At 44.8% G+C, this 22,718-nt stretch overlaps 1 protein-coding gene across 1 annotated transcript; it reads right to left on the reverse strand.

Moving 5' to 3' along the window:
* Window positions 1–9,268: 9,268 nt before the first annotated feature.
* Window positions 9,269–10,644, reverse strand: LOC119652708 (zinc carboxypeptidase-like). The gene has a single exon (XM_038056989.1). The coding sequence runs from the start codon at window positions 10,598–10,600 to the stop codon at window positions 9,347–9,349; it is 1,254 nt and encodes a 417-aa protein (XP_037912917.1). The 5' UTR covers window positions 10,601–10,644; the 3' UTR covers window positions 9,269–9,346.
* Between the last annotated feature and the right edge of the window lie 12,074 nt (window positions 10,645–22,718).

The following is a 22,718-nucleotide window of genomic DNA, read 5'->3' on the forward strand; positions in this document are numbered from 1 at the left end:
TCGGTAGTAATAAAGTTTCCAAATTTGGAGATTGCTGGCCCATAAAATTCTATCACTTTTTGCCGCCTCTTACTACAAGCAGGGAAAACTTTGAGTGTATTCTTAAGCCCCAACCACAGGCGATAAAAGAGGTGGTGGTCACTTACCCCTTGATGAGGCATAGCGTTATACTTCCGTGGCATCATTCGCGGTTCTCTACAATGCAGCTAACTTCCCCCTGGGCTTCCCGAGACGCTGCCACTCCTCCTCTGCTGCTCTGCGGCAAGTGCTTCCGCGTCCCCCCCTTGTCGGCCATCTTGGCAGAGTGGAATCCACTGTATGCCATAGTCACCAATGCAGTGGTCGCTCTTCGTTAATGTCTGATCTATCCATCCATTGGCGATTCTGCCCTTTGATTACCTTATCCATGGGTGTGCACTCATGAAGTTGTTCGTTCGAAATAGTGTTGCATCAGGCCAGGGAATTCCGATAATACAGGGTGCGGCAGCATAACTTCCTTTTTTAAAATGCGCGCCACTCAGTTAGTTGATGTCATAGTGGAGCGCTAGTGGTCTCGTTCAAGAGGGGATACTGTAAAGTTTTATCCCGACACGGTTCAGTCGCCATCATGCGTTGAAATAGTGAGGAGCGTGCCTTTACCGTTGAGGTTTACTTTTCAAGCGGATGTTCGGTTATTGCAACACAGCGTGCATTTCGGAATCGGTTTAATTTAGCCCCGTTGGCTTCCGTCCCAGGCCGCAAATCAATTGCTACATGGGTCACTACATTCAGACAAACTGCAAGTGCGACAAAAGGAAGAACTGGAGTCCCTCGGCCCGTTAGATCACCTGAGAACATTGTAGCAGTGAGAGCGTCAATGTTGCGATCGCCACGGCGTTCTGCGCGCAAACACGCATCTGCCCTTGGACTATCCGATCGTTCTGTGAGAAGAATTCTTCGTGATGATCTTCATTTTCATCCCTATAAGATGGCGATAGTGCAGGAACTTTCAGAACGTGACTTCAATTCTCGGATGAACGCGTGTGAGCTTCTTCTTGATGTCGTTCCCGAGGGTGCTATTGTCTTTTTTAGCGATGAAGCCGATTTTCATTTGTGTGGGTCGGTTAACATACAAAACATGCGCTACTGGGCTGACACCAACCCTCGAGAATTGCATCCAAAGCCTTTGCATTCACCCAAAGTCACAGTGTGGTGTGCAATTTCCTCAGCTGGAATTATTGGTCCCTGGTTTTTTGAGGAAAATGAGTGACAGTGAATTCGAACCGGTATGTAAACATGCTACAGAATTTTTTTTTTCCCACGGCTAGAAAATTTGGATTTGGGGGACACTTGGTTCGAACAAGACGGTGCAACAGCACACACTTCAAGAGCATCGATGGCTGTTTTGAGGGAACACTTTCCAGAGCGCCTTATCTCAATTAGAGGCGATTTGGAATGGCCGGCACGCTCTCCCGATCTGTCCCCTTGTGATATGTGCACCCTGTATATTGCAGGAAAGTGTTGAGGAAGGGTTGGAAATGTTACTGCTACCGAACCATCAACATCGCCTCGGATAGTGACTTGTTTTAAAAGATTGTTAATAATATCTCGCAGCAAATCAGAATTAGTGGTTGGCGCCGAGCATTACCCTTGATTGATGGCGTGATCGGTTTGTATGTGCCACCCTATGGATCGGAGTTCGGTTCCTTGCATAATCTACCCGATTTCAATTCTGGAAATGAATGCTTGTAGATTTTTAATCACTTTTTTGTATTGGTTGTGCGATTTCCCAAATTCATTTAGTTTTTTTGTTTGGAATGAAGGCAGCCCTGAATCCACTATCCAGTTGATGCCGGACCGGACCAATTGGGGAAGGACTGCTTCTCACTTTTCTGCTCCATGAACTTCCAATTTTGGGCTTGCCTTAAAAGGAAAGAAATTTATATTAAAAGACGACTACGTTTCGTCTAGATCATAAGCAACTCATGTCGCTTCTGCCCTGAGAGCAGCGTGACCGAAGTGGTTAGCAGATGTAGTTCGCTCGCTTTTATTAATTCGCAAACACGTGGTGGGTACGAATTATATCCAGACGAAAAAACCGCCCAGTATTCCTGGCCAAAAGCCGACTGGAGCTGAAATATTTCTTGTTTGGAATTAAGGGAGCCCTGAATTCGGTCACGCTGCTCCCAGGCAGAGGCTGAGGCAACGTCTTATGATTTCCTTCCGTACTGGACGAAACCAGTGGTCTCTTAAAATACAAATAGTTTCCTGAAATATCGACCGCGTATAATGGTTTTATGGCACGTATTCGTCTATTTGTCAATTCTACTGGAAATTGAGCATTTGCTTTTTAAATACAATACGCATGGCTGAGAAGCGCTACATGCTCTCTGTATCTTTGCGGCACTCGATGTAATCTTTTTTTCTGAGTTTCGTAAAGTTTAAGGAGAAGGATCCCTATGTATGCACAAAGGGGGCCAATTTTTTTGCAATATATATGAGGGTATTTCGGTCTTCATGTTGACATTGTAAAAGCGTGGAGTGGGGGGTTTAAATAATGTGCATTCACATGAAGGGTTCACATTCAAAAAGCAACAAAAAAAATAATAAAATCGCCATGATGCCACTATATGGTATCTGCTTTCAAAGTGCTCCCCATTCTCCCCAAATAAATTTAACAATATCGTATAACTATATTCAGTAAATGTACTGTTCGTAGAACGTTGACCGAGGAATATTTGCTAAAGATCAACTACAAATTCTCCTATACATCGCATAATACAGATTAAAAATCGGTTCTTTGTCTGTCTGTCCGCCACATGAACTTTTCTCAGAAACGGTTATATCTGTTAGCATGAAATTTGGTAGAAAAATTGGAATTGTGAACCCGCTCACACATGCTGTGAAGTACGTTCCTGAAGGTTGAGCCTAAAGAGGGGGGGGGGGGATCCCTTACATTTTTTCCCCCGAATCCAGCCTTCTGAAGTATTAGTACCTAGTAGTACTTTTCGGTCTTAGTTTTGACATTGGTTGCAAAGGTGGTTCCAAAGGAGTCAATTACTTCAGGGACCCATTCTCAGAAGTTAGCTAGTAACCCGTGATGATATCTATTCAAATAAAGTTAATAATAATGCATTGAAGCTCATCCTAGGGCCGTAAAATTGCAGCAATGTAGTTTAATTAATCTTCACTGTTGGAATCGAACATTGTCCGTTCGCACGACAAGCTCGCTCTTGTGAGATGCCCGGGGAATTTTCGTAGTAACTTTTGGGTGTCGAGGGCAGTAAATAGAAAAGTCGAGATCGGATCGAAAGCAAAGAAAAGGTTGGACTTGTAATGATTTGACTTGATTTAATTTAACTATTTAACTCTTATTTTTTCGATTATAATATTTTGACTTTACGAGGAAAACGCGAGTCGAAGTGTTCCGCGCCACGGTTGGATACAGAAGAGACCGACTTATTTCCATGCGGTCCTTACTGTCCCAATCAACGGCATTTTTTACCGCTGGCTCTCCACTCCCCCGGTGCGTTCTGAAAACGAGTGAGTGGAGAGTTTCCGCGTTCAGCGCCATCTACCCGTCCGCATCCGCAACATCCGAAATAAATTTCGAATGCTGCAGATCCTGCCGCGCCACATCACTCCGCCCCCAGACGAAACCTAGGGGGTTTCGGCGACGGATCCCCGAACTTCGTTCGCCGTTAATCCACAAAGCGGACACGACGTTGCTTCGGGGCGCACACGGGTTTCAGCCTGGACAAAGAGACCGCCTTTTTGTGACCACCGATCTCGAGCTGGAAGAAATGTTCTCCCCTCTCGAGAACGCGGTACGGGCCCTCATATGGAGGCTGCAGCGGCTTCCGGACGGCATCCGTCCTGATCAGCACGTGCGTGCACGTGTCCAGTTCCTTGGGCGAACAAGCAGGTATGGACGAGTGTCGAATGGGTGGTGGCGCTTTGATGCGTCGGAGATTGTACCTCAGCAGACGCACCAACCCCGACTCCGTGAGACCCGATCTCTTGTCGAAGACCGGATCGCTTGGGAGTCTTGGGTTCTCCCCGTAAACCAGCTCCGCGGGGCTGGCAGCAAATTCCTCTCGGCGGGTTGTACGAAGGCCGAGTAGGACGAGAGGCAAGACTTGAGTCCAGGACGGGTCGTCGCGTGCCATAATGGCGGCTTTCAGCGTCCGGTGCCAACGTTCTAGCATCCCATTGGACTGCGGGTGGTATGCAGTAGTCCGCTGGCGTTTAAAACCCAGGAGTTTGCCTAACTCGGAGAAAAGGGTTGACTCAAATTGCATTCCCTGGTCAGTGATGATCACTGCAGGGACGCCAAAGCGAGGTATCCACTCTCGGCAGAGGGCTTCGGCACAAGATTGCGCCGTAATGTCCTTCAGAGGTATTGCCTCAGGCCACCGCGTGAACCTGTCGATGATTGTGAGGCAATACTTGTAACCGTGCGAGTCTCGCAAAGGCCCTATTATGTCGAGGTGTATGGTGTGGAAACGCTTGGTAGTGCGGGGGAATGAGCCCACTTCTTTCCTTACATGCCTGGAGACTTTACACTTCTGGCATGCGATGCACTCTCTGGCCCAGGAATTGATATCCTTATTCATGGAGGGCCAGAAGTATTTTCCGGTGACTAACCGGTTTGTTGTCCTGATGCCGGGATGCGCCAAGTCGTGAACTGCGTGGAACACTTCCTTGCGAAATGTGGCCGGAATGTAGGGCCGAGGTCCCTTTTCCGAGTCTTCGCAGCAGAGCGAGAGGTTTGAGCCGAAGATGGGCAACTCCCGAAATTTGTATTTGGGGTTGGACTTGAGGCTCTGAAGTGCTGCGTCATCCTCTTGCGCCTTGGCAATAGCCGAGAAATCGAGTGAGGCGGGGATGTTGACTTCGGAGACACGAGACAAAGCGTCAGCAACAATGTTGTCCTTCCCGGACACGTGCTGGATGTCTGACGTGAACTGGCTTATGAAGCTCAGGTGTCGAAGCTGACGAGGGGACGCTTTGTCGGGCTTCTCTTTCAAAGCGAACGTGAGAGGCTTATGGTCCGTGAACACTGTGAACGGCCTGCCTTCTAGGGAGAAACGGAAGTATTTGATGGACAGGTATGCGGCGAGCAGTTCGCGATCGTAGGTGCTGTAGTTCCGTTGAGCGGGATTCAACTGCTTCGAGAAGAAGCTCAACGGCTGCCAAACTTGGTCCACCTTTTGGTGAAGGGCAGCACCTACTGCGATGTCAGAGGCATCAACAAAAACGGCTAGGGGTGCATCTTGATGAGGAAATGCCAAAAGTGTAGCATCAGCCAGTTGCTGTCTGGATTTATTGAACGCGCAGACAGCCTCTTCAGACCACACAATCTCTCGCGTGTCTTTTGTTTTGGGGCCAGACAAGTACGCGTTCAAAACGGACTGGTGATGGGCGGCCTTGGGCAGGAAACGACGGTAAAAGTTTAGCATGCCCAAGAACCTCCTCAACTCCCTCACTGTTTTTGGACGCGGGAAGCTTGTGATTGCTTGCACCTTGTCTGGGTCGGGCTGTATTCCTTCAGAGGAAATGGAGTGGCCGAGGAATCTCACCTGTTTTTGAAGGAATTTGCACTTCTCAACGTTTAAGACTAAACCGGCCTCAAGGAGACGTTGAAAAATGCACTCGAGATGGGCTAAGTGCTCAGACTCAGTAGAAGAAGCGACCAAAACATCATCCAAATAGACGAAACAGAAATCGAGGTTTCGCAGGACTGAGTGAATGAACCTTTGAAAGGTTTGCGCCGCATTGCACAATCCGAAAGTCATTCGGGTGAACTCGAAGAGTCCAAAGGGTGTGCATATTGCCGTCTTTGGAATGTCTTCAGGAGCTACTGGGATTTGGTGGTATGCCTTGGCTAAGTCCAAGGTCGAAAAGATGCGGCAATTCGCGAGGTGATGCGCAAAGTCGTGGATGAGTGGAATCGGATATCGGTCAGGAACAGTCTGTGCGTTTAGCCTTCTGTAATCCCCACAGGGACGCCATTCGCCATTTGGCTTAGGAACCATATGTAAAGGGGAAGACCAACAGCTGTTTGAGGGCCTGCAGATACCCTGTTGAACAAGTTGTTCAAATTCTTTCCGCGCGATAGCCAGTTTCTGGGGTGGTAGAGGACGCACCTTTGAGAAAATCGGGGAACCAGTAGTATTTATGTGGTGCTGCACATTGTGCTTTACTGGTTTCGAGAGACTACACTCGGTAGTAATCTGGCTGAACTTTTGGAGGAGTGTCCGAACACGAAAGTCGGAGATGTCTTCCAAAAGAACGGAAAGGTTATTGTCAGCGTGAGATACGATTTGGCCCGACGAATTTAGGTTGGTTGTGGGGTCTATAAGGGACTTATGTTGCAAGTCCACCAGCAACCCATAGTGACACAAGAAGTCTGCGCCTAATATGGGGAAGCTGACATCCGCCAGGATGAAACGCCACGGAAACGTCCTACGCAAGCCAAGACTCACGTCCACTTGCCTGTACCCGTATGTATTGATGCGGGAGGAATTTGCTGCCGCCAGTTTGAGGGGTTGTGGGTATAGTCGATGATGCTGGGGTACGGGAAGAACCGAAACCTCCGCACCCGTGTCGACGAGGTAGTTGCGCCTGCTGAGGGGGTCGAAAATAGTTAGGCGACGTGGCGCTGCGCTCTGGGTGGCCGTCGCCAAGACCCCCCGCGGACCTAGTTTTTTGTGGTAGGCGCGAATTTGCAAGGTAGCGTGCATCTTGTCGCTTTATCTCCGAAGTTACGATGATACCAGCAAATACCCTGGTCCGCAGGCTGTCTTGACGACCTGCTACCCGAACGCCCTTTTCGTGTGGCAGACCGTGAGCGAGCTCGCGGCCTGGCACTCGAACGCTGAGCGTCCAACGTCGCCCGCATCTCGGCCACGCTGGCAGTTAAGGCCGCGATCTCGCGCCGTAAGTCGCTGACCTCATCCGACGGTGGTTGAACGGCCGCTATGGTTGGGCGAACGTACACCTCCTGTACCTGATCGGCCGTTGCTGCCAGTTCCTCCAAGGAACCGGAGACGCAGGCTAGGATCGCCTGGGTGCCCTCCGGGAGCCGACGCAGCCAGAGCGACTTGATCAGGTCGTCGCCGATCTTGCTCCCACCCAATTGCCTCATTTCACGAAGCAATTGGCTGGGAGTTCGATCAACCAACGTTAAACCCGCCAGCAAGTGGTCTAATTTTGCCGACTCGCTTGCCGACAGGCGCCTGATCAACTCGCTCTTGAGCTGAGCGTACGATGCCGACTTCACTACGTCGGACACCAGAAGTATGGACTCTTCGTCCAGGCCGACCACCGCGTAGTTGAAACGGGTCGCGTCCGATGTGATGCCGGACATTTGGAACTGTGCTTCCAAATGCACGAACCACAGCTCGGGGTTCCGACGCCAAAACGGAGGAACGCGTACGGCGAGGGCGGTCACTTGTGGGTCCGATGGGCCTGCCGCGTCTTTACTGTCAAACGACATTTTTCCTACCGAGAAGTACGAGATTGTGATGCAGGCGCGGTGAGTTTATACTGAAACGCGGTGAAATTTACACCAACACGGCAGGCCGTACCCACAAATGCACGCACGAACCGAGAAAAACGACGACCGAAGCGGACGCTCTCCAGCGCAGACCAAAAACACCGGGAAAACAGAGAACTAGCGATTCGAAACACCTCAACGCCGTCTCTTGCAGCGGCTTTAATTTTATTAACACTTTTTAATATAATGAATAATTCGTGTAAATATTGCACAACTAATGCTACAATTGAATATAAAATGAATATAGAGATGAGATAAATATATTTAATAATTTCCAGTCGAGCTGGGGTCCTCCTCGACGGCGGCGCTGGATCAAATTCGCCGGGCTGTAGCTGCGGCGTTGGCGGTGCTGGGGACGTCCGTTTGCTGCAAAATGACGACGGCAATGACGCGGCCACTGACTGCGAGGAGACCGGGCGGTTGTTCAACTTATCCTTTCCGAACGCTGCAGCGCCCAATTGCTCTGAACCTGATCGCGGGCTGGACTCTGCCCAATTCTGATTTTCCTTTTGTCCACGAGCCGTTGTCCAAGATGAAAAGAAAATGCCGAAAGAGCGGCGCGAGCTGGGCACGGACTCGGAACAGTTGCGAGCGACACAGCCACAATTCAAAGCGATTACCAAGAATGTCCGCTACTCTGGCGTTTACAGGAATGCAATATGGAGATCTCGTAGACACTTTCTTTTTGTTGACGAACGTCGTCAGACTTTTACGCCATTAATCCGCCCACACACATTGGGAACACTTCTGAAGCGCGGATAGTATTTCCTGCAAAGATTGTCGGAAGGTCGTGGCAATGATGGCTGGTCCGGTGTGTGAAAGGTGTTTGGAAGTTCTATTTCTGCCGTGTTGCTCGGACGAATTTTGTCGTCAATAGAACTTCACCAATGGCGGCGATGGCGGATAATTTGTCACTTTTTCCTATCGGGGTCACCACTTTAATTAATCTTCACTGTTGGAATCGAACATTGTCCGTTCGCACGACAAGCTCGCTCTTGTGAGATGCCCGGGGAATTTTCGTAGTAACTTTTGGGTGTCGAGGGCAGTAAATAGAAAAGTCGAGATCGGATCGAAAGCAAAGAAAAGGTTGGACTTGTAATGATTTGACTTGATTTAATTTAACTATTTAACTCTTATTTTTTCGATTATAATATTTTGACTTTACGAGGAAAACGCGAGTCGAAGTGTTCCGCGCCACGGTTGGATACAGAAGAGACCGACTTATTTCCATGCGGTCCTTACTGTCCCAACCAACGGCATTTTTTACCGCTGGCTCTCCACTCCCCCGGTGCGTTCTGAAAACGAGTGAGTGGAGAGTTTCCGCGTTCAGCGCCATCTACCCGTCCGCATCCGCAACATCCGAAATAAATTTCGAATGCTGCAGATCCTGCCGCGCCACAGTAGGTTCTAATGTAAAGCACCATACTGAAAAATTTGGTGGAAAACTTACAAAGTTATAGTAGACCAAAATTGACTTACTCGCGAGAAATTACTACTCCCTAAGAAATAAAATGCCGGTATCACATCGATTTGAATATCGGATATATTCAATGTATATATACTACAAGCTATCTATAAATGGAACCATCGTGTATTCAAATAGTCTCATAAAAAAGTCAACGAAACCTATCATGCCTGAAGCGTCGGACTTCCGGTTTTAGACTTGCTTTACTACTACTCACTGATATGCCTTTCTTTTAAAATGCCTAGGTTGATTGAAAATGCAAATTGTTCTTCGGTGCAAAGATTAATCTGAAACTTTCATCAGATAAGCTTTATTTGGATACACTCATTTTCAATAATTGCTTATACTAAATATCCCAACTTTTGAGCTTCCGATATCATTGCAACTAAGGAATCTAACGTCTCCAAGCAGGTAGGAATTATCTGCGCTGAAGGTAGGACAAAGCCATTGATTGAAGATGCTGGTCTGAGTTCGTACGAATAGACCAGTGGGATCTTCAGGAAACCATACGCGTAGTCTCGACTTGATCCCGATGTTGGATAAATGGTGGTGTAGCTACTTCCAACTTGATATTGCGTTCCGTATCGTTTTGATAAGGCTGCAACTGCCGCCTCTGCAATTTGCTGATGATCATCATGATTTTCAATAGGTTCGGGAGTATAGCCATAGGCAAATAAAAGCAATTGCGAATACGAGTGGAAAGCCACGTACATTAGTAGTTCATCTTTTATTCCAGTGACAAACTCGGCAAGCGTTTTCGTTTCGATTTCTGAGAATGCCTCCTTGCCAGCATATGTTTCTGAACATTCATCTGAACTTGCGCCGATTTCCATCCATTTGAATCCCCAATTTCGATTAGCATCTGCTCCATAACATTCAGTACCCCTGGATCGAGTCTTTCTCCAAAGTCGATTTGTTGTATGCGTATACACGAAACCATCTGGATTTACATGTGGGAATACATACCAGTCAAAATTTTCAACCATACTTCGAAAAGCATCATCATTGCTTGTCAGAATTTCATTCAGGATGTATGTTACAGTGGCCGGCGAAATCCATTCTCGAGCGTGAATACCTCCTTCAACAAAGATAGCTTTGTTACCAGCTTTGAATGACACCTTCACCCCTAAAATATCCCGTCCTTCGTACGTTTTGCCGCCTACTATAGTTTTTACTTTATCTGGGAATCTTGCCTCCAAGGATTTCAACCACTCGTAGGTTTCCTCCAGTGTGTGATAGCCAGTCCAGTCGTATGTAGCCGATCTACTACGAAATTCGGTATCTTCAGCCTCAAGAATTTGTTGGAAGTTTTCCTGGACGAGTTCATAAAACACTTCGTTATCGTCTAGAATGTTCAAAAACTCGGGCTTTTTATGGGGTGCAACTAAAATGTTCACATGCTTGTCAACTGCAACGATTGGGGTCAGGAAAATTAAACTACCACTACTTTTCTCGAGTTGGACTAGGAGATCTAGATGCTTCAATCTGCTAGGGAGAACTTGATAGATATTGTAGTTGTCATAGCGTACGCGTGTGGAACTAATCTCGTTTATACAAACAGTAAACACCAGAAGAATAATAATACTCCGCGCCATGATTCCAAAGTAAGTGCCGGCCCGGAATAAAACTTTGTAATTCTCTAACTTTAGTCTTAAGCTAGGGGTAAAAGTGAAAACGTTTAGTCATTGATACAGGGTAGATGTGAATGTACTCCAAGTTAACTTTTCGATGGTTCTCTCTAAGTCCACTTCTTTGATATACTCACATACTATTCCCCTCTAATTGAATCCTTTTAACTTGAACCTCAGTATCAAAACTTCTTCAATAAAAGATATTTGTTTAAACAAAAGATATATAATTAGTTTAATAAAAATATAACGGAATATTCTACATAGTGGCTATTCGTCCACCTTGTACACAAAGCTGATACCTTGCAAATCTAATCATTTCGTAATTTCCCTCACAATAAAGATCTATAGATAAGGTTTTTATTGATATCAGCGTATTAAAGCGTTTAATCATTATCAAAAATGCTTAGATCTGAAGTATATAAATCCGGAAAATTTACTGTTGATTTATTATAGGTACAAATTTTACCTTGTTGGCTTTAAATTAGAAAATTATATTAATTTGGCGGGTTAGGTCCATAATCTAATCAGAATTGGATGATATACAGATTCAAACACGTTCGAATGGAAATGTATGTACAGGAGTAATAAATATCTTATGATTGATAGCTCACTCTTTTCCACTGTAAGCTTCTGAATATGTGATGTTTGTTAATCTTTTATTATATTTGATGTTTTGCGATAATGTTGTTACGTGAATGCTGTCCTCGGAATGGTTATTGCCACGTAACGTCCTGAGGCTTTCAAGTTCTCAGTTACTTAAAACGCGTAGTGGCCTTTCTTCCGTAGTCTTACAAGACCTCACATCCGCTGTTCATTCCTTTAATTCACCCTCAACATTCCTTATTTCCCGTTTTTCTTTTATAGTGCATTTTACATTTCCTATTTTCCTTAGAGTAAATGCATATTTTTAGTCTGTCTCCAAATGATAGCTATAGATGAAACCAAATGTTCCTATCTGTCGCAACTGGAATACATCAGTACCGAAATACTTATACAGAAAGTGTTCCGTAGATTCCGCTTCTTCATTACATCTTATAATACTTGTATTCAATTCATGTCCTGCTAATTGGTTATGGCTAGTCAGAACGACCGTAATACTTGAGCGAATCCTTCTGCTCTTCGATAGGGTAAATTGTTCAGTATGTTGTCTATTTAGTTTTAACAAAAAAGTTTGGTGCGTCTAGACCCATTAAAGCTCTTCTAGATTCTCTGCAATACTCCGTAGGGCACTTCAGATACATGCCTTGTTTGTGTCATTGAAAGCCTGTTCGGTGATCAGTGCCACATCATCTAGACTGGATACCAGTCTGTTTGATGTTCTTTGATGCATTCCAGGACTATTTTATCTATTATTTTTGCAACATCAAGAAGTACGCAAGCATCCCTTTCGGTTTTGCACTCATTTTTGATAATTATTCTTTTACTCAATTCTCAGAAAAAAAATTACATATTCCCAGGAGTTACGGATAAGTAGGATTCATAGTAACTATGCAGAAACTGAAAGCGCTGCCAGAAACAGTTTTTCAGGAACACCGTCTTGAATTCATTGATGGTGCAGATAATTTCGCTTCTGCTTGGAAAATCAGTCTGTATCCTATTACGTGTTATAACGTCAAGGAAAGGTGGAACTTCCTCGGATGTCATACGATTGAATATCGCGGTGGACCGCTCCTTTCACTTCCTAAACTGCTCACTGTTGTGAATTAGCAGCCGTTAAAGTTCCTTCACCCAACCACCCATAGATGTTCCGAGAAACAAAAGATCAGGAGGCGGAACCCTTGAGGAAATAACAGCTATCCACTTGGAGAAAGGAGGCAGTTAGACAACGAATAATAATAATAATAATCGTTGGCGCAACAATCCATATTGGATTAGGGCCTTGAAGTGTGTTAGAGCACTTCATTCAAGACCGAAACGGTACACTACTGAATACTGTAGGAGGCAATGTGGTCAGCATTGCGCTCGCCCGAGATTATTACCCTGATTTGACTCAGGTACTCATTTACAGCTGAGTCGACTGGTATCCGACGTCAAATCACGATACAAATTCCACTGCCACCAATGAGATTTGAACCGCGACCTTCCGTACGACAGCCTTGTGCTGTAACCACTCAGCTATCCGGACAACGAATAGTGGCCGAAATACTAGCTCCAGCAAGAGGGCCGACAAACAGTCAAAAAGAATGTGACCGTTGGATCAAGATTGAGCCGAGAAGACTAAAAAGAAGAAATAGAAAATGAAAATTCGCACCGGGGCGATTATTGTTTCTAGTACAGAGAGTGTACGAAAGGAGCCTCAGACAGGAACAACGTTTTGCGCATTTTTTCGTGGAACGTCCGCTCCCTGTACAGACCGAATGCTGCTCAGCACCTAGCCGATACCCTGTTCCAATATAAGGCTGATGTAACAGCGTTGTAGGAGATGCGGTTTACAGGTTCCGGTTTCCATTTAGTAAACCATGTCCTCGGAGTAGGAAACCTACTAGTCAGCCAAAAAATGAAACATGCTGGTATTGGCTTTGAAAACATAAGCGAAAGTCTATGCAAACATAAACCTCCGTAACGTTCACGCCCCTACAGAGGAGAATGCAGAGTCGGAGAAGGATACCTTCTACGAGGCAGGTGAGCGGACCCTCGAAGCCTATCCCATATGAAAACCATACTTTTAGATTTCAACAGTCAACTTGGAACGGAGCCCATATTCAGGCGATACGCTGGCTCCCATAGCTTACACGAAAATACAAATGATAACGGACTGCGGATTATTCAGTTAGCAGTATCGCACGAAATGGCTGTTGGAAGTACCTGGTTTGCGAGGAAAGCGGTCCACAAACATACGTGGGCCTCTCCAGACGGAACCACTTTCAACCAAATTGACCACGTGGTGATCGGGCGCCGCCACATCTCAGCCTTGACGAATGTCGGAACAAATAGGGGGCCAATATAGACTTGGACCCTCTCTCGTTGGCATGGTGCTTCGAGGTCAAATTACGACACCACCTACAATCCCCTTTGACAATTAGGTGAGAGTGAATACTGAAGCCATCCACAACGCAGCCCTCCGTAACACCTATGAGAGGGAAATGGATGCCGCAATAACTGCAGTCAACAGAGGTCCTGGAGATGAAGCATCAACAAATGATCTTCACAACCACCTGAACAACGTTGTCATTGATACGGCCACAAAGATACTTGGCGCTAGCCGCATAAAAAGCCGGAACGGCTGGTTTGACGATGAATGTAAGCTAGCAATGGAACGGAAGAATGCCGCATACCGAGTAATGTTGCATTCTCAAAGAACGCAGGCACGCGCAGAGACTTATCACGAACTCCGTCGAGCGGAGAAGCGACTTCATAGACGGAAAAGGAAGCCTGGGAGAACCAATAAGTCTGTGAGCTCGAAAAGTACAAGGAGCAACCGCACCAGGAGCGGAAGTTTTACCAACAAGTCAGCAAGATGAAGCCTTATACACCTCGATGCTCATCCTACCGAGATAAAGAGGGAAATCTGATTTCCGACAGAATGGGCATATTGGAGCGATGGGTTGAGTACTTTGATGAGCTACTGAACAACCAGAACTGAAGAAGACGGACAAATACTGCCACCACCAAGTATAGGAGAAACAGTCCGTGCAATTCATCGGCTTAAAAATCATAAGTTGCCAGGAGCCGATGGAATTACAGCAGAATTAATTAAATATGGAGGTGACCAGTTACACCTAGTGATTCATCAACATGTGCTGAAAGTATGGGACAGCCAATCAATGTCTGACGATTGGCAACGAGGCATTATCTGTCTCATAAATAAAAAGGGAAATATCACATAGTGAAGCAATTATAGAGGTATCACGTTGCTGAGTACCATCTATAAGATATTCGCCACTATCTTCTTAGGCCGGATAGCCCCATACGCCCAGAACATCATTAGCCTATACGAGAGAGGCTTCACTCCAGGCAAATTAGCAACAGATCAGATTTTCTCTCTGCGGCAAGCGATGGAAAAACTGTTGGAATATGGACAACAGTTGCACCATCTGTTCATCGACTTTAAAGCCGCCTATGATAGTATAGCTAAGGTAAAACTGTACACGGCCATGTGAGAATTTGGTATCTCAACGAATTTGATAAAACTGATTAGGTTGCCCCTGACCAATCTGCAAGACCAGATGAAAGCAGCAGGATGATTCTTAAGGCCACTCAACATCTACAATGGTCTTACACAAGGGGATGCCCTATCATTCGTCCCCTTTAACCTGGCTTTGGAAAAAGTGATCCGCGATGTAGATGTAAATGCAAGAGGGACTATTCTCTTCAAGTCCACCCAACTACTGGGCTATGCTGACGATATCGACATCATAATAGAAGAACGACCCGAGACGTACAAACTTCATCCAGTTCAAGCAAGCGGCACGAGATCTTGGGCTGCACATCAATGAAGGCAAGAAAAAATATATGGTGGCAACGTCAGCACCGAAAATCAACCAACCAACAACAACAAATCGCACTGATCAAACAGGAAGAATAAAGATAGGAGACTACAACTTTGAGACCGTTAATAATTTCTCCTATCTAGGGTCGAAAATCACAACCGATAACAGCTACGATGATGAAATCCGCGCACGGTTGTTGTCAGCCACCAGAGCCTATTTCAGCTTACAAAAACTGTTCCGCTCGAAACGTCTCACCATAGGGTCAAAGCTCTTACTGTACAAGACTATGATCTTGCCAGTCCTCATGTATTCCTCGGACACTTGAGTTCTTGGCAAGAAAAATTGCGAACTCTTGGCCGTGTTCGAGAGAAGAATCCTCCGAAGAATTTTTGGCCCCCTACATGAGGATGGACGATTCCGTAGCCTACATAACGACGTAATGTATTATTGATACCATGACCGCCAGGTTGTGGATAAAATCCGACTCAATAGGTTACGGTGGGCGGGTCACTTAATCCGTATGGATGAGGATGATCCAGGCCGGAAAGTCTATAAGGGCAATATCTATGGTAGAAAAAGAAGACGAGGCAGACCCTGCCTAAGATGGAGCGGTGGCGTAAGTCGGAAAACCGGAATGTCTGGAGTTCCTTATTAAGGCAGGCCTAGACGGAACACCGGTTGTTGCGCCGTTGATGATGATCATGTTGATTCTCCATGAAACGTAACAGATAAGGATGGCAAGGAAGGTGAAGCCGGTGGTAGCAGTGATCGTTATGTGAAGGTTCTTGGATCCAGTGCTGGTTGTCAAGTCCTACGAGCGCAACTGGTAATTCTCTAAGCTTTTAAGTTGAATGATGTTGGTAGGCAATGTAAAATTCATTTTATTGATCGTTGTCGGATATATTTTAATTTCGTCCCAGAAGGTTTGTATTTGAGCGTTGTAAGTAATCTTGCTTATTGTTATTCTGCAGTCTTTGAAGCGTATTAGGACGGTTCCTTTCACCTGGAATTCCTTTGGTCCGCAGCTAGTGTTGGTCGTTGTCTCGGGAGTGTTTATCAACAGTAGATTATTTAGATTCGCTTCAAAGATCTCCATATCCTTTTCTCGATCCTGGAAGAAGAATATTGGCTACACATTTTGAGTTAGAGACTATCCAGTAAATGGTTTGCAGGCAGTAAAATGTTCTTCTACTGTTATGACATTTTGCATCGAGTTCCTAGATGTGTTCTTGGCAATTGCCAGGACGTAAAGTTTAGTTGGCATTGTTTTTCTTTCATTGACAGGTAAGGGAGGGAATATTTATACTAAAAATTATAATCGAGTTGTTGCTTGTAGACTGAATAAATTATATACGAGTACATATATGTTCCACAGATATCATATGTATGCCTTGACTTCCAAATAAACGATATAACTCATCTAGCTCCAGTGGGCTGAGTATCATTTTCGAAATAATGTTCAATTTTGCTAAACTTATTGCTTCGGAGATTCCGGTCAAGTATTTCAAGCATTTCATATTCATATTTTCGTTTCTTATTTGATTTTGGAAATTTCGTTCATGTATTTTGGATAATCAGTTATTTTCTTTTGTTGTTGATTAATGTGTGAGGTGATATTTTCAAATCGTTCAATCATTTTCCCGTTTAATTGAGTTTTCTGGTTTAATTTGGTTTCGAGTTTGCCTTCGATACCTAGGATTTTTTCCATTTCACTATTCATTCTGATCGCGTCGTTTGCATCTAGGTGTCCCGTAATGCTCTTTATGATAGTACCTAATCCATTTATTAGTCCCCTTTTTGTTCGTTTTTTAGGCATCATTGTATGGAGTTTGGTTTCAACTTCTTCCGCCTTTCCTTTTATTATTTCTAATGTTTCTCAATATTCTGTGGTGTTGTAAAAAGTAGCCAGTGAGTCGTATATCCTGTCGATATTGTCCCTGTACTTATCAAGTGGTACAATATGTGCCAGGTTATTGTAAGATGTTATTAAACGTGCGTTTCCTAATTTGATTGGAAGTAATCAGTTCTTGTCAGTCAGGTCTTGAAAGTCCATTTTTTGTCCGGTTACCATGGTCAGTAGGAGTAGTAGCCTGAAATTTACGTTTTCTTTTTATTTTTGGTTTATGTAGCTTTTGGTTTTTGTCGGTGATTACTGTAACATAATTATTTTTATTATTTTTATTTTATATTTATTTCGCCTATAAATACTACTGACTGGGTAGGGCTGACAACCCTACACGGAAAACAACTCGTTACGAAGCCACAACAGGAGCCTCGGACAGCACGGATTTTAAAACGACGGACCCGGCAACGAACACGGAATAAAGATTTGCGCATTTTCTCATGGAACGTGCGCTCCCTGTACAGAGATGAAGCTGACCAGCAGCTAGCCGATACCCTGTCCCAATATAGGGCTGACATAACACCGTTGCAAGAGATGCGATGGTGTCCGGATGGCTCAAGTGGTTAGAGCGCTGGGCTATCGTAGCGGAAGGTCGCGGTTCAAATCTCGCTGCGGGCAGAGGAATTTGTTATCGTGATTGGATGTCGGACACCAGTCGACTCAGCTGTGAATGAGTACCTGAGTCAAATCAGGGTAATAATCTCGGGCGAGCGCAATGCTGACCACATTGCCTCCCACAGTGTACTGTGGTGTACCGTTACGGTCTTGAATGAAGTGCTCTAACACACTTCAAGGCCTTGATCCAATATGGATTGTTGCGCCAACGATTATTATTATTATTATTAAAGGATGCGATGGACAGGGACCGGTTTCTTGGAGAAGAGCCACTACACCATATATTATAGCGGTCATCCAGTAAACCATGTGCTCGGAGTAGGTTTCTTAGTCAGCCAAAAAATGAAACCTGTTGTTATCGGCTTTGAAAACATAAGCGAACGGCTATGCACTCTGCGCTTGCGAGGCAAGTTTAGAAATATAAGCCTCATAAACGTTCACGCCCCTACAGAGGAGACTGCAGAGTCGGAGAAGGATACCTTCTACGAGGCAGTAGAACGAACCCTCGAAGCCTGTCCCAGATATGATATCAAAATCATACTTGGGGATTTTAACAGCCATGTAGGGAAGGAGCCCGTATTCAGGCGATACGTTGGCTCCCATAGCTTACACGAAAAAACAAATGATAACGGACTGCGGACTATTCAATTAGCAGGGTCACACGAAATGGTTGTTGGAAGTACCTGGTTTGCGCGGAAAGCGGTCCACAAACATACGTGGGCCTCTCCAGACGGGACCACTTTCAACCAAATTGACCACGTGTTGATCGAACGCCGCCACCTCTCAGCCTTGATGAATGTCAGAACATATAGGGGGGCCAATATAGACTCGGATCACTCTCTCGTTGGCATGGTCAGAGTGACAATCAGGTGAGAGTGAACACTGAAGCCATCCACAACACAACCCTCCGCGACACCTATAAGAGGGAAATGGATGCCGCAATAACCGTAGTCAGCAGAGGACCTGGAGATGAAGCATCAACAAATGATCTTCACAATCACCTGAAGAACGTTATCATGGATACGGCCACAAGCATACTTGGCCCCAGCCGCAAAAGGAGTCGGAACGGCTGGTTTGACGATGAATGTAAGCTAGCAATGGAACGGAAGAATGCCGCATACCGAGTAATGTTGCATTCTCAAAGAACGCGGGCACGCGCAGAGACTTATCACGAACTCCGACGAGCGGAGAAGCGACTTCACAAACGGAAAAAGGAAGCCTGGGAGAACCAACAAGTCTGTGAACTAGAAAAGTACAGGGAGCAACCGCACCAGGCGCGGAAGTTTTACCAACAAGTCAGCAGGATGAAGCCTTATACACCTCGATGCTCATCCTGCCGAGAGAAAGAGGGAAATCTGATTTCCGACAGAATGGGCATATTAGAGCGATGGGTTGAGTACTTTGATGAGCTACTGAACAACCAGAACATCGGCGAGTTGGAGGTCCCGCCAACTGAAGACGACGGACAAATACTGCCACCACCAAGTTTAGGAGAAACAGTCCGTGCGATTCATCGGCTAAAAAATCATAAGTCGCCAGGAGCCGATGGAATTACAGCCGAATTGGTTAAATATGGAGGCGACCAGTTACACCAAGTGGTTCATGAACTTGTGCTCAAGGTATGGGACAGCGAATCAATGCCTGACGATTGGCAACGAGGCATTATCTGTCTCATACATAAAAAGGGAGATATCACACAGTGCAGCAATAATAGAGGTATCACGTTGCTGAGTACCATCTATAAGATATTCTCCACTATCTTACTAGGCCGGATAGCCCCATACGCCCACAACATCATTGGCCCATACCAAAGAGGCTTCACTCCAAGCAAATCAGCAACAGATCAGATTTTCTCTCTGCGGCAAGCGATGGAAAAACTGTTGGAATATGGACAACAGTTGCACCATCTGTTCATCGACTTTAAAGCCGACTATGATAGCATAGCCAGGGTAAAACTGTACACGGCCATGAGAGAATTCGGTATCCCGACGAAATTAATAAGACTGACTAGGCTGACCCTGACCAATGTGCGAGGCCTGATAAAAGCAGCAGGATCACTCTCAAGACCATTCGACATCAACAACGGTCTACGACAAGGGGATGCCCTATCATGCGTCCTCTTTAACCTGGCCCTCGAGAAAGTGATCCGTGATGCCGAGGTAAATGCAAGAGGTACGATCCTCTTCAAGTCCACCCAACTACTGGCCTATGCTGACGATATCGACATCATGGGAAGAACGACCCGAGATGTACAAACTGCCTTCATCCAGATCGAGCAGGCGGCGCGAGATCTTGGGCTGCACATCAATGAAGGCAAGACAAAATATATGGTGGCAACGTCAGCACCGAAGACGAATCAACCAACAACATCAAACCGCACTGGTCAAACACAAACACGAAGAAGAATAAGGATAGGAGAATACAACTTTGAGACCGTTGACAATTTCTCCTATCTAGGGTCGAAAATCACAACCGATACCAACTACAATGATGAAATCCGCGCACGGTTGTTGTCAGCCAACAGAGCCTATTTCAGCTTGCAAAAACTGTTCCGCTCGAAACGTCTCACCATAGGGTCAAAGCTCTTACTGTACAACACTATGATCTTGCCAGTCCTCATGTATTCCTCGGAAACTTGGGTTCTTACAAGAAAAATTTGCGAACTCTTGGCCGCGTTCGAGAGAAGAATCCTCCGAAGAATTTTTGGCCCCCTACATGAGGATGGACGATTCCGTAGCCTACACAATAACGAAATCTATGAGCGATACCATGACCGCTCGGTTGTGGATAAAATCCGGCTCAATAGGTTACGGTGGGCGGGTCACTTAATCCGTATGGATGAGGATGATCCCGCCCGGAAAGTCTATAAGGGCAATATCTATGTTAGAAAAAGAAGACGAGGCAGACCCTGCTTAAGATGGAGCGATGGCGTAGGTCAGGACGCCAGACAGGTTTTAGGGATGTCGAATTGGTGGACCTCGGCGGAAAACCGGAATGTCTGGAGTTCCTTATTAAGGCAGGCCTAGACCGGATACCGGTTGTTGCGCCGTTGATGATGATGATGATAAATACTACTGATCCTTCATTGTAACTTTCAGGATCTTCTCTGTTTTCATTTAATTTTGTCAATATTTTATTAGTTTGTTCGCGTAGAAGAGATTCTATTTCGGAATAAAGCGGTATTCGAAATTGTCGTAATTTTTGTAAATATTCATGACTGTTGGTATGTTTTATGTCCTTACCTGCCGTGGAATAGTTCAAAAGGGGTGAATATTGTAACTAATTTGATAGGTGATTATCATTTCATTTAGAATGTCCTCTGGGTCCTTATTTGTCATGTACTATTCTGTAAGTCTCGGTAATTATCGAGTTTAGCTTTCTAGAGGCCCGTTACTATAATACTTGTTTGTTGGTATGACACTATGTAATGATTTAATGCATACTGTTTACAAAACTCTTTAAAGATGGAAGATGTAAATTCAGTGGCCTGATCAGTTACCATGCTAACGACATTTTGAGGGATACCGTGGAGGCTAATGAAATGTTTGAGTGAATTACTAATATTTAAGCTATTTCAAGCTGTAAGGGTTTAGGCTACCGCAAATTTTGAGAATTCATCGATGATAGTTAATATATATTGTTTATTGATTGTGTAAATGTCCGTGTGGATAACGTCTAAAGGTTTTTTGGGAGGTTCCGAGGTCTGCTATGGCACTTTTCATACTTGTTAATAATTTGGGTAATTTTATTCTTCATGAAGGGAAAGTAATATTCTCTCTTACGAGGAGCAAGGCTCTCGTTTATACCTGGATGGTTGCTTTTTAGATGGTAGTCATTTATCATAGCATCCTGTTCATCGTTTTCAGTTATGCCTTTTAGGATTTCTGTACATCTTACAATTTTGAAATTATTAGATTAAGAGAAGTGATTTGTGTAAATGTCCTGCACAAATCTCGTCTGTGCTATAGACAGGGGATAACCTCTTAAAAGGGACAAATTTCTTGAAAACTTCAATAAGGGCTGCTTCTGTAAATTCCTGCATTCGAATCATGCGTCACTGTCTGTTTGTGAATGGCATTTCCATGGCCGATTGAGGTTTTCTATTAGTTTTTTCGAGTACTAATTGAAGACAAAATCCGTTTAAGGGAGGTTCAGAAATTGGAATACCTGTATTAAGGTTTTCCTCGGCTGAATGCACAGCTGTATCTCTAGTACTCTAGTGCTCTGTAAGGATCTCCCAGCGATGTCATTGACGTTAATTTCGGTTTTATTGCCGTTTTGACTTTCTTTTGTGAATTTATGGGGCTTATTGTGTCAGCATTACTGTTCTGACTGCCTTTTTTGTAATATAATTCATAGTCATATTCCTCCAATTTAAACCTCTGATGTATTAATCTCGAATTTGTATCTTTTAAGTTAATCATCCACGTGAGTGGCTTGTGGTCTGTCACAATTTTAAACCTTCTGCCGAAAAGATATGGCCGAAAATATTTGGTGGCCCAGACAATGGCCAAGAGCTCCTCTTCAATTGTAGAATAATTTATCTCAGAATCGGTCATTGTTCTACTAGCGTAATAAATTGGTTTATCACGATCGGGCCCTGTGATAATACAGCTCCAATTGCGAAGTTACTCGCGTCTGTCTGAAGGATGAAAGGTTTATTCAAATCTGGGTGTTTGGAGAAGGGGTTCGTTCATGAGAATGTCTTGACAAGAGTTGAAAACTAAGTAATGATCGTTTGGATCAATGTGTCGACCTTTTTTGAAACATTCAGTGAGTGGTCTGGTTAATTTCGCTAAATTTCGAATGAACTTGCGATAGTAGCCGAGTAGACCGAGAAACGATTTTATCTCCTTTGTGGTTCTTGGAATAAGGAAGTCGATCATTTGAAGTTGTTCGAATTCGGTTTAATACCTTCAGTTGTAACCAAATGTCCGAGGAAAGCTATTTCCTTTTTAAGAAATTCTGACATATTTAGCTGCACTTTGACGTTTGCCTGGCGGAGCTTTTGGAAGACCTTCCTAAAATTTTCCATGTACTCCTATAATGAAGTCGAAAATATTATAATGTCGTCCAAGTAGACGAGGCAAATTGTGCCTTGAAGATCTTTAAGCACATTACCCATAACTCTCTG

This window comes from Hermetia illucens, chromosome 3 (assembly GCF_905115235.1).
Source record: "Hermetia illucens chromosome 3, iHerIll2.2.curated.20191125, whole genome shotgun sequence".
NCBI classification, from domain to species: Eukaryota; Metazoa; Arthropoda; class Insecta; order Diptera; family Stratiomyidae; genus Hermetia; species Hermetia illucens.

Bases quoted from the DNA above. Each gene is read 5' to 3' on its own strand.
- LOC119652708 (XM_038056989.1), bottom strand. From the start codon at position 10,600: ATGGCGCGGAGTATTATTATTCTTCTGGTGTTTACTGTTTGTATAAAC.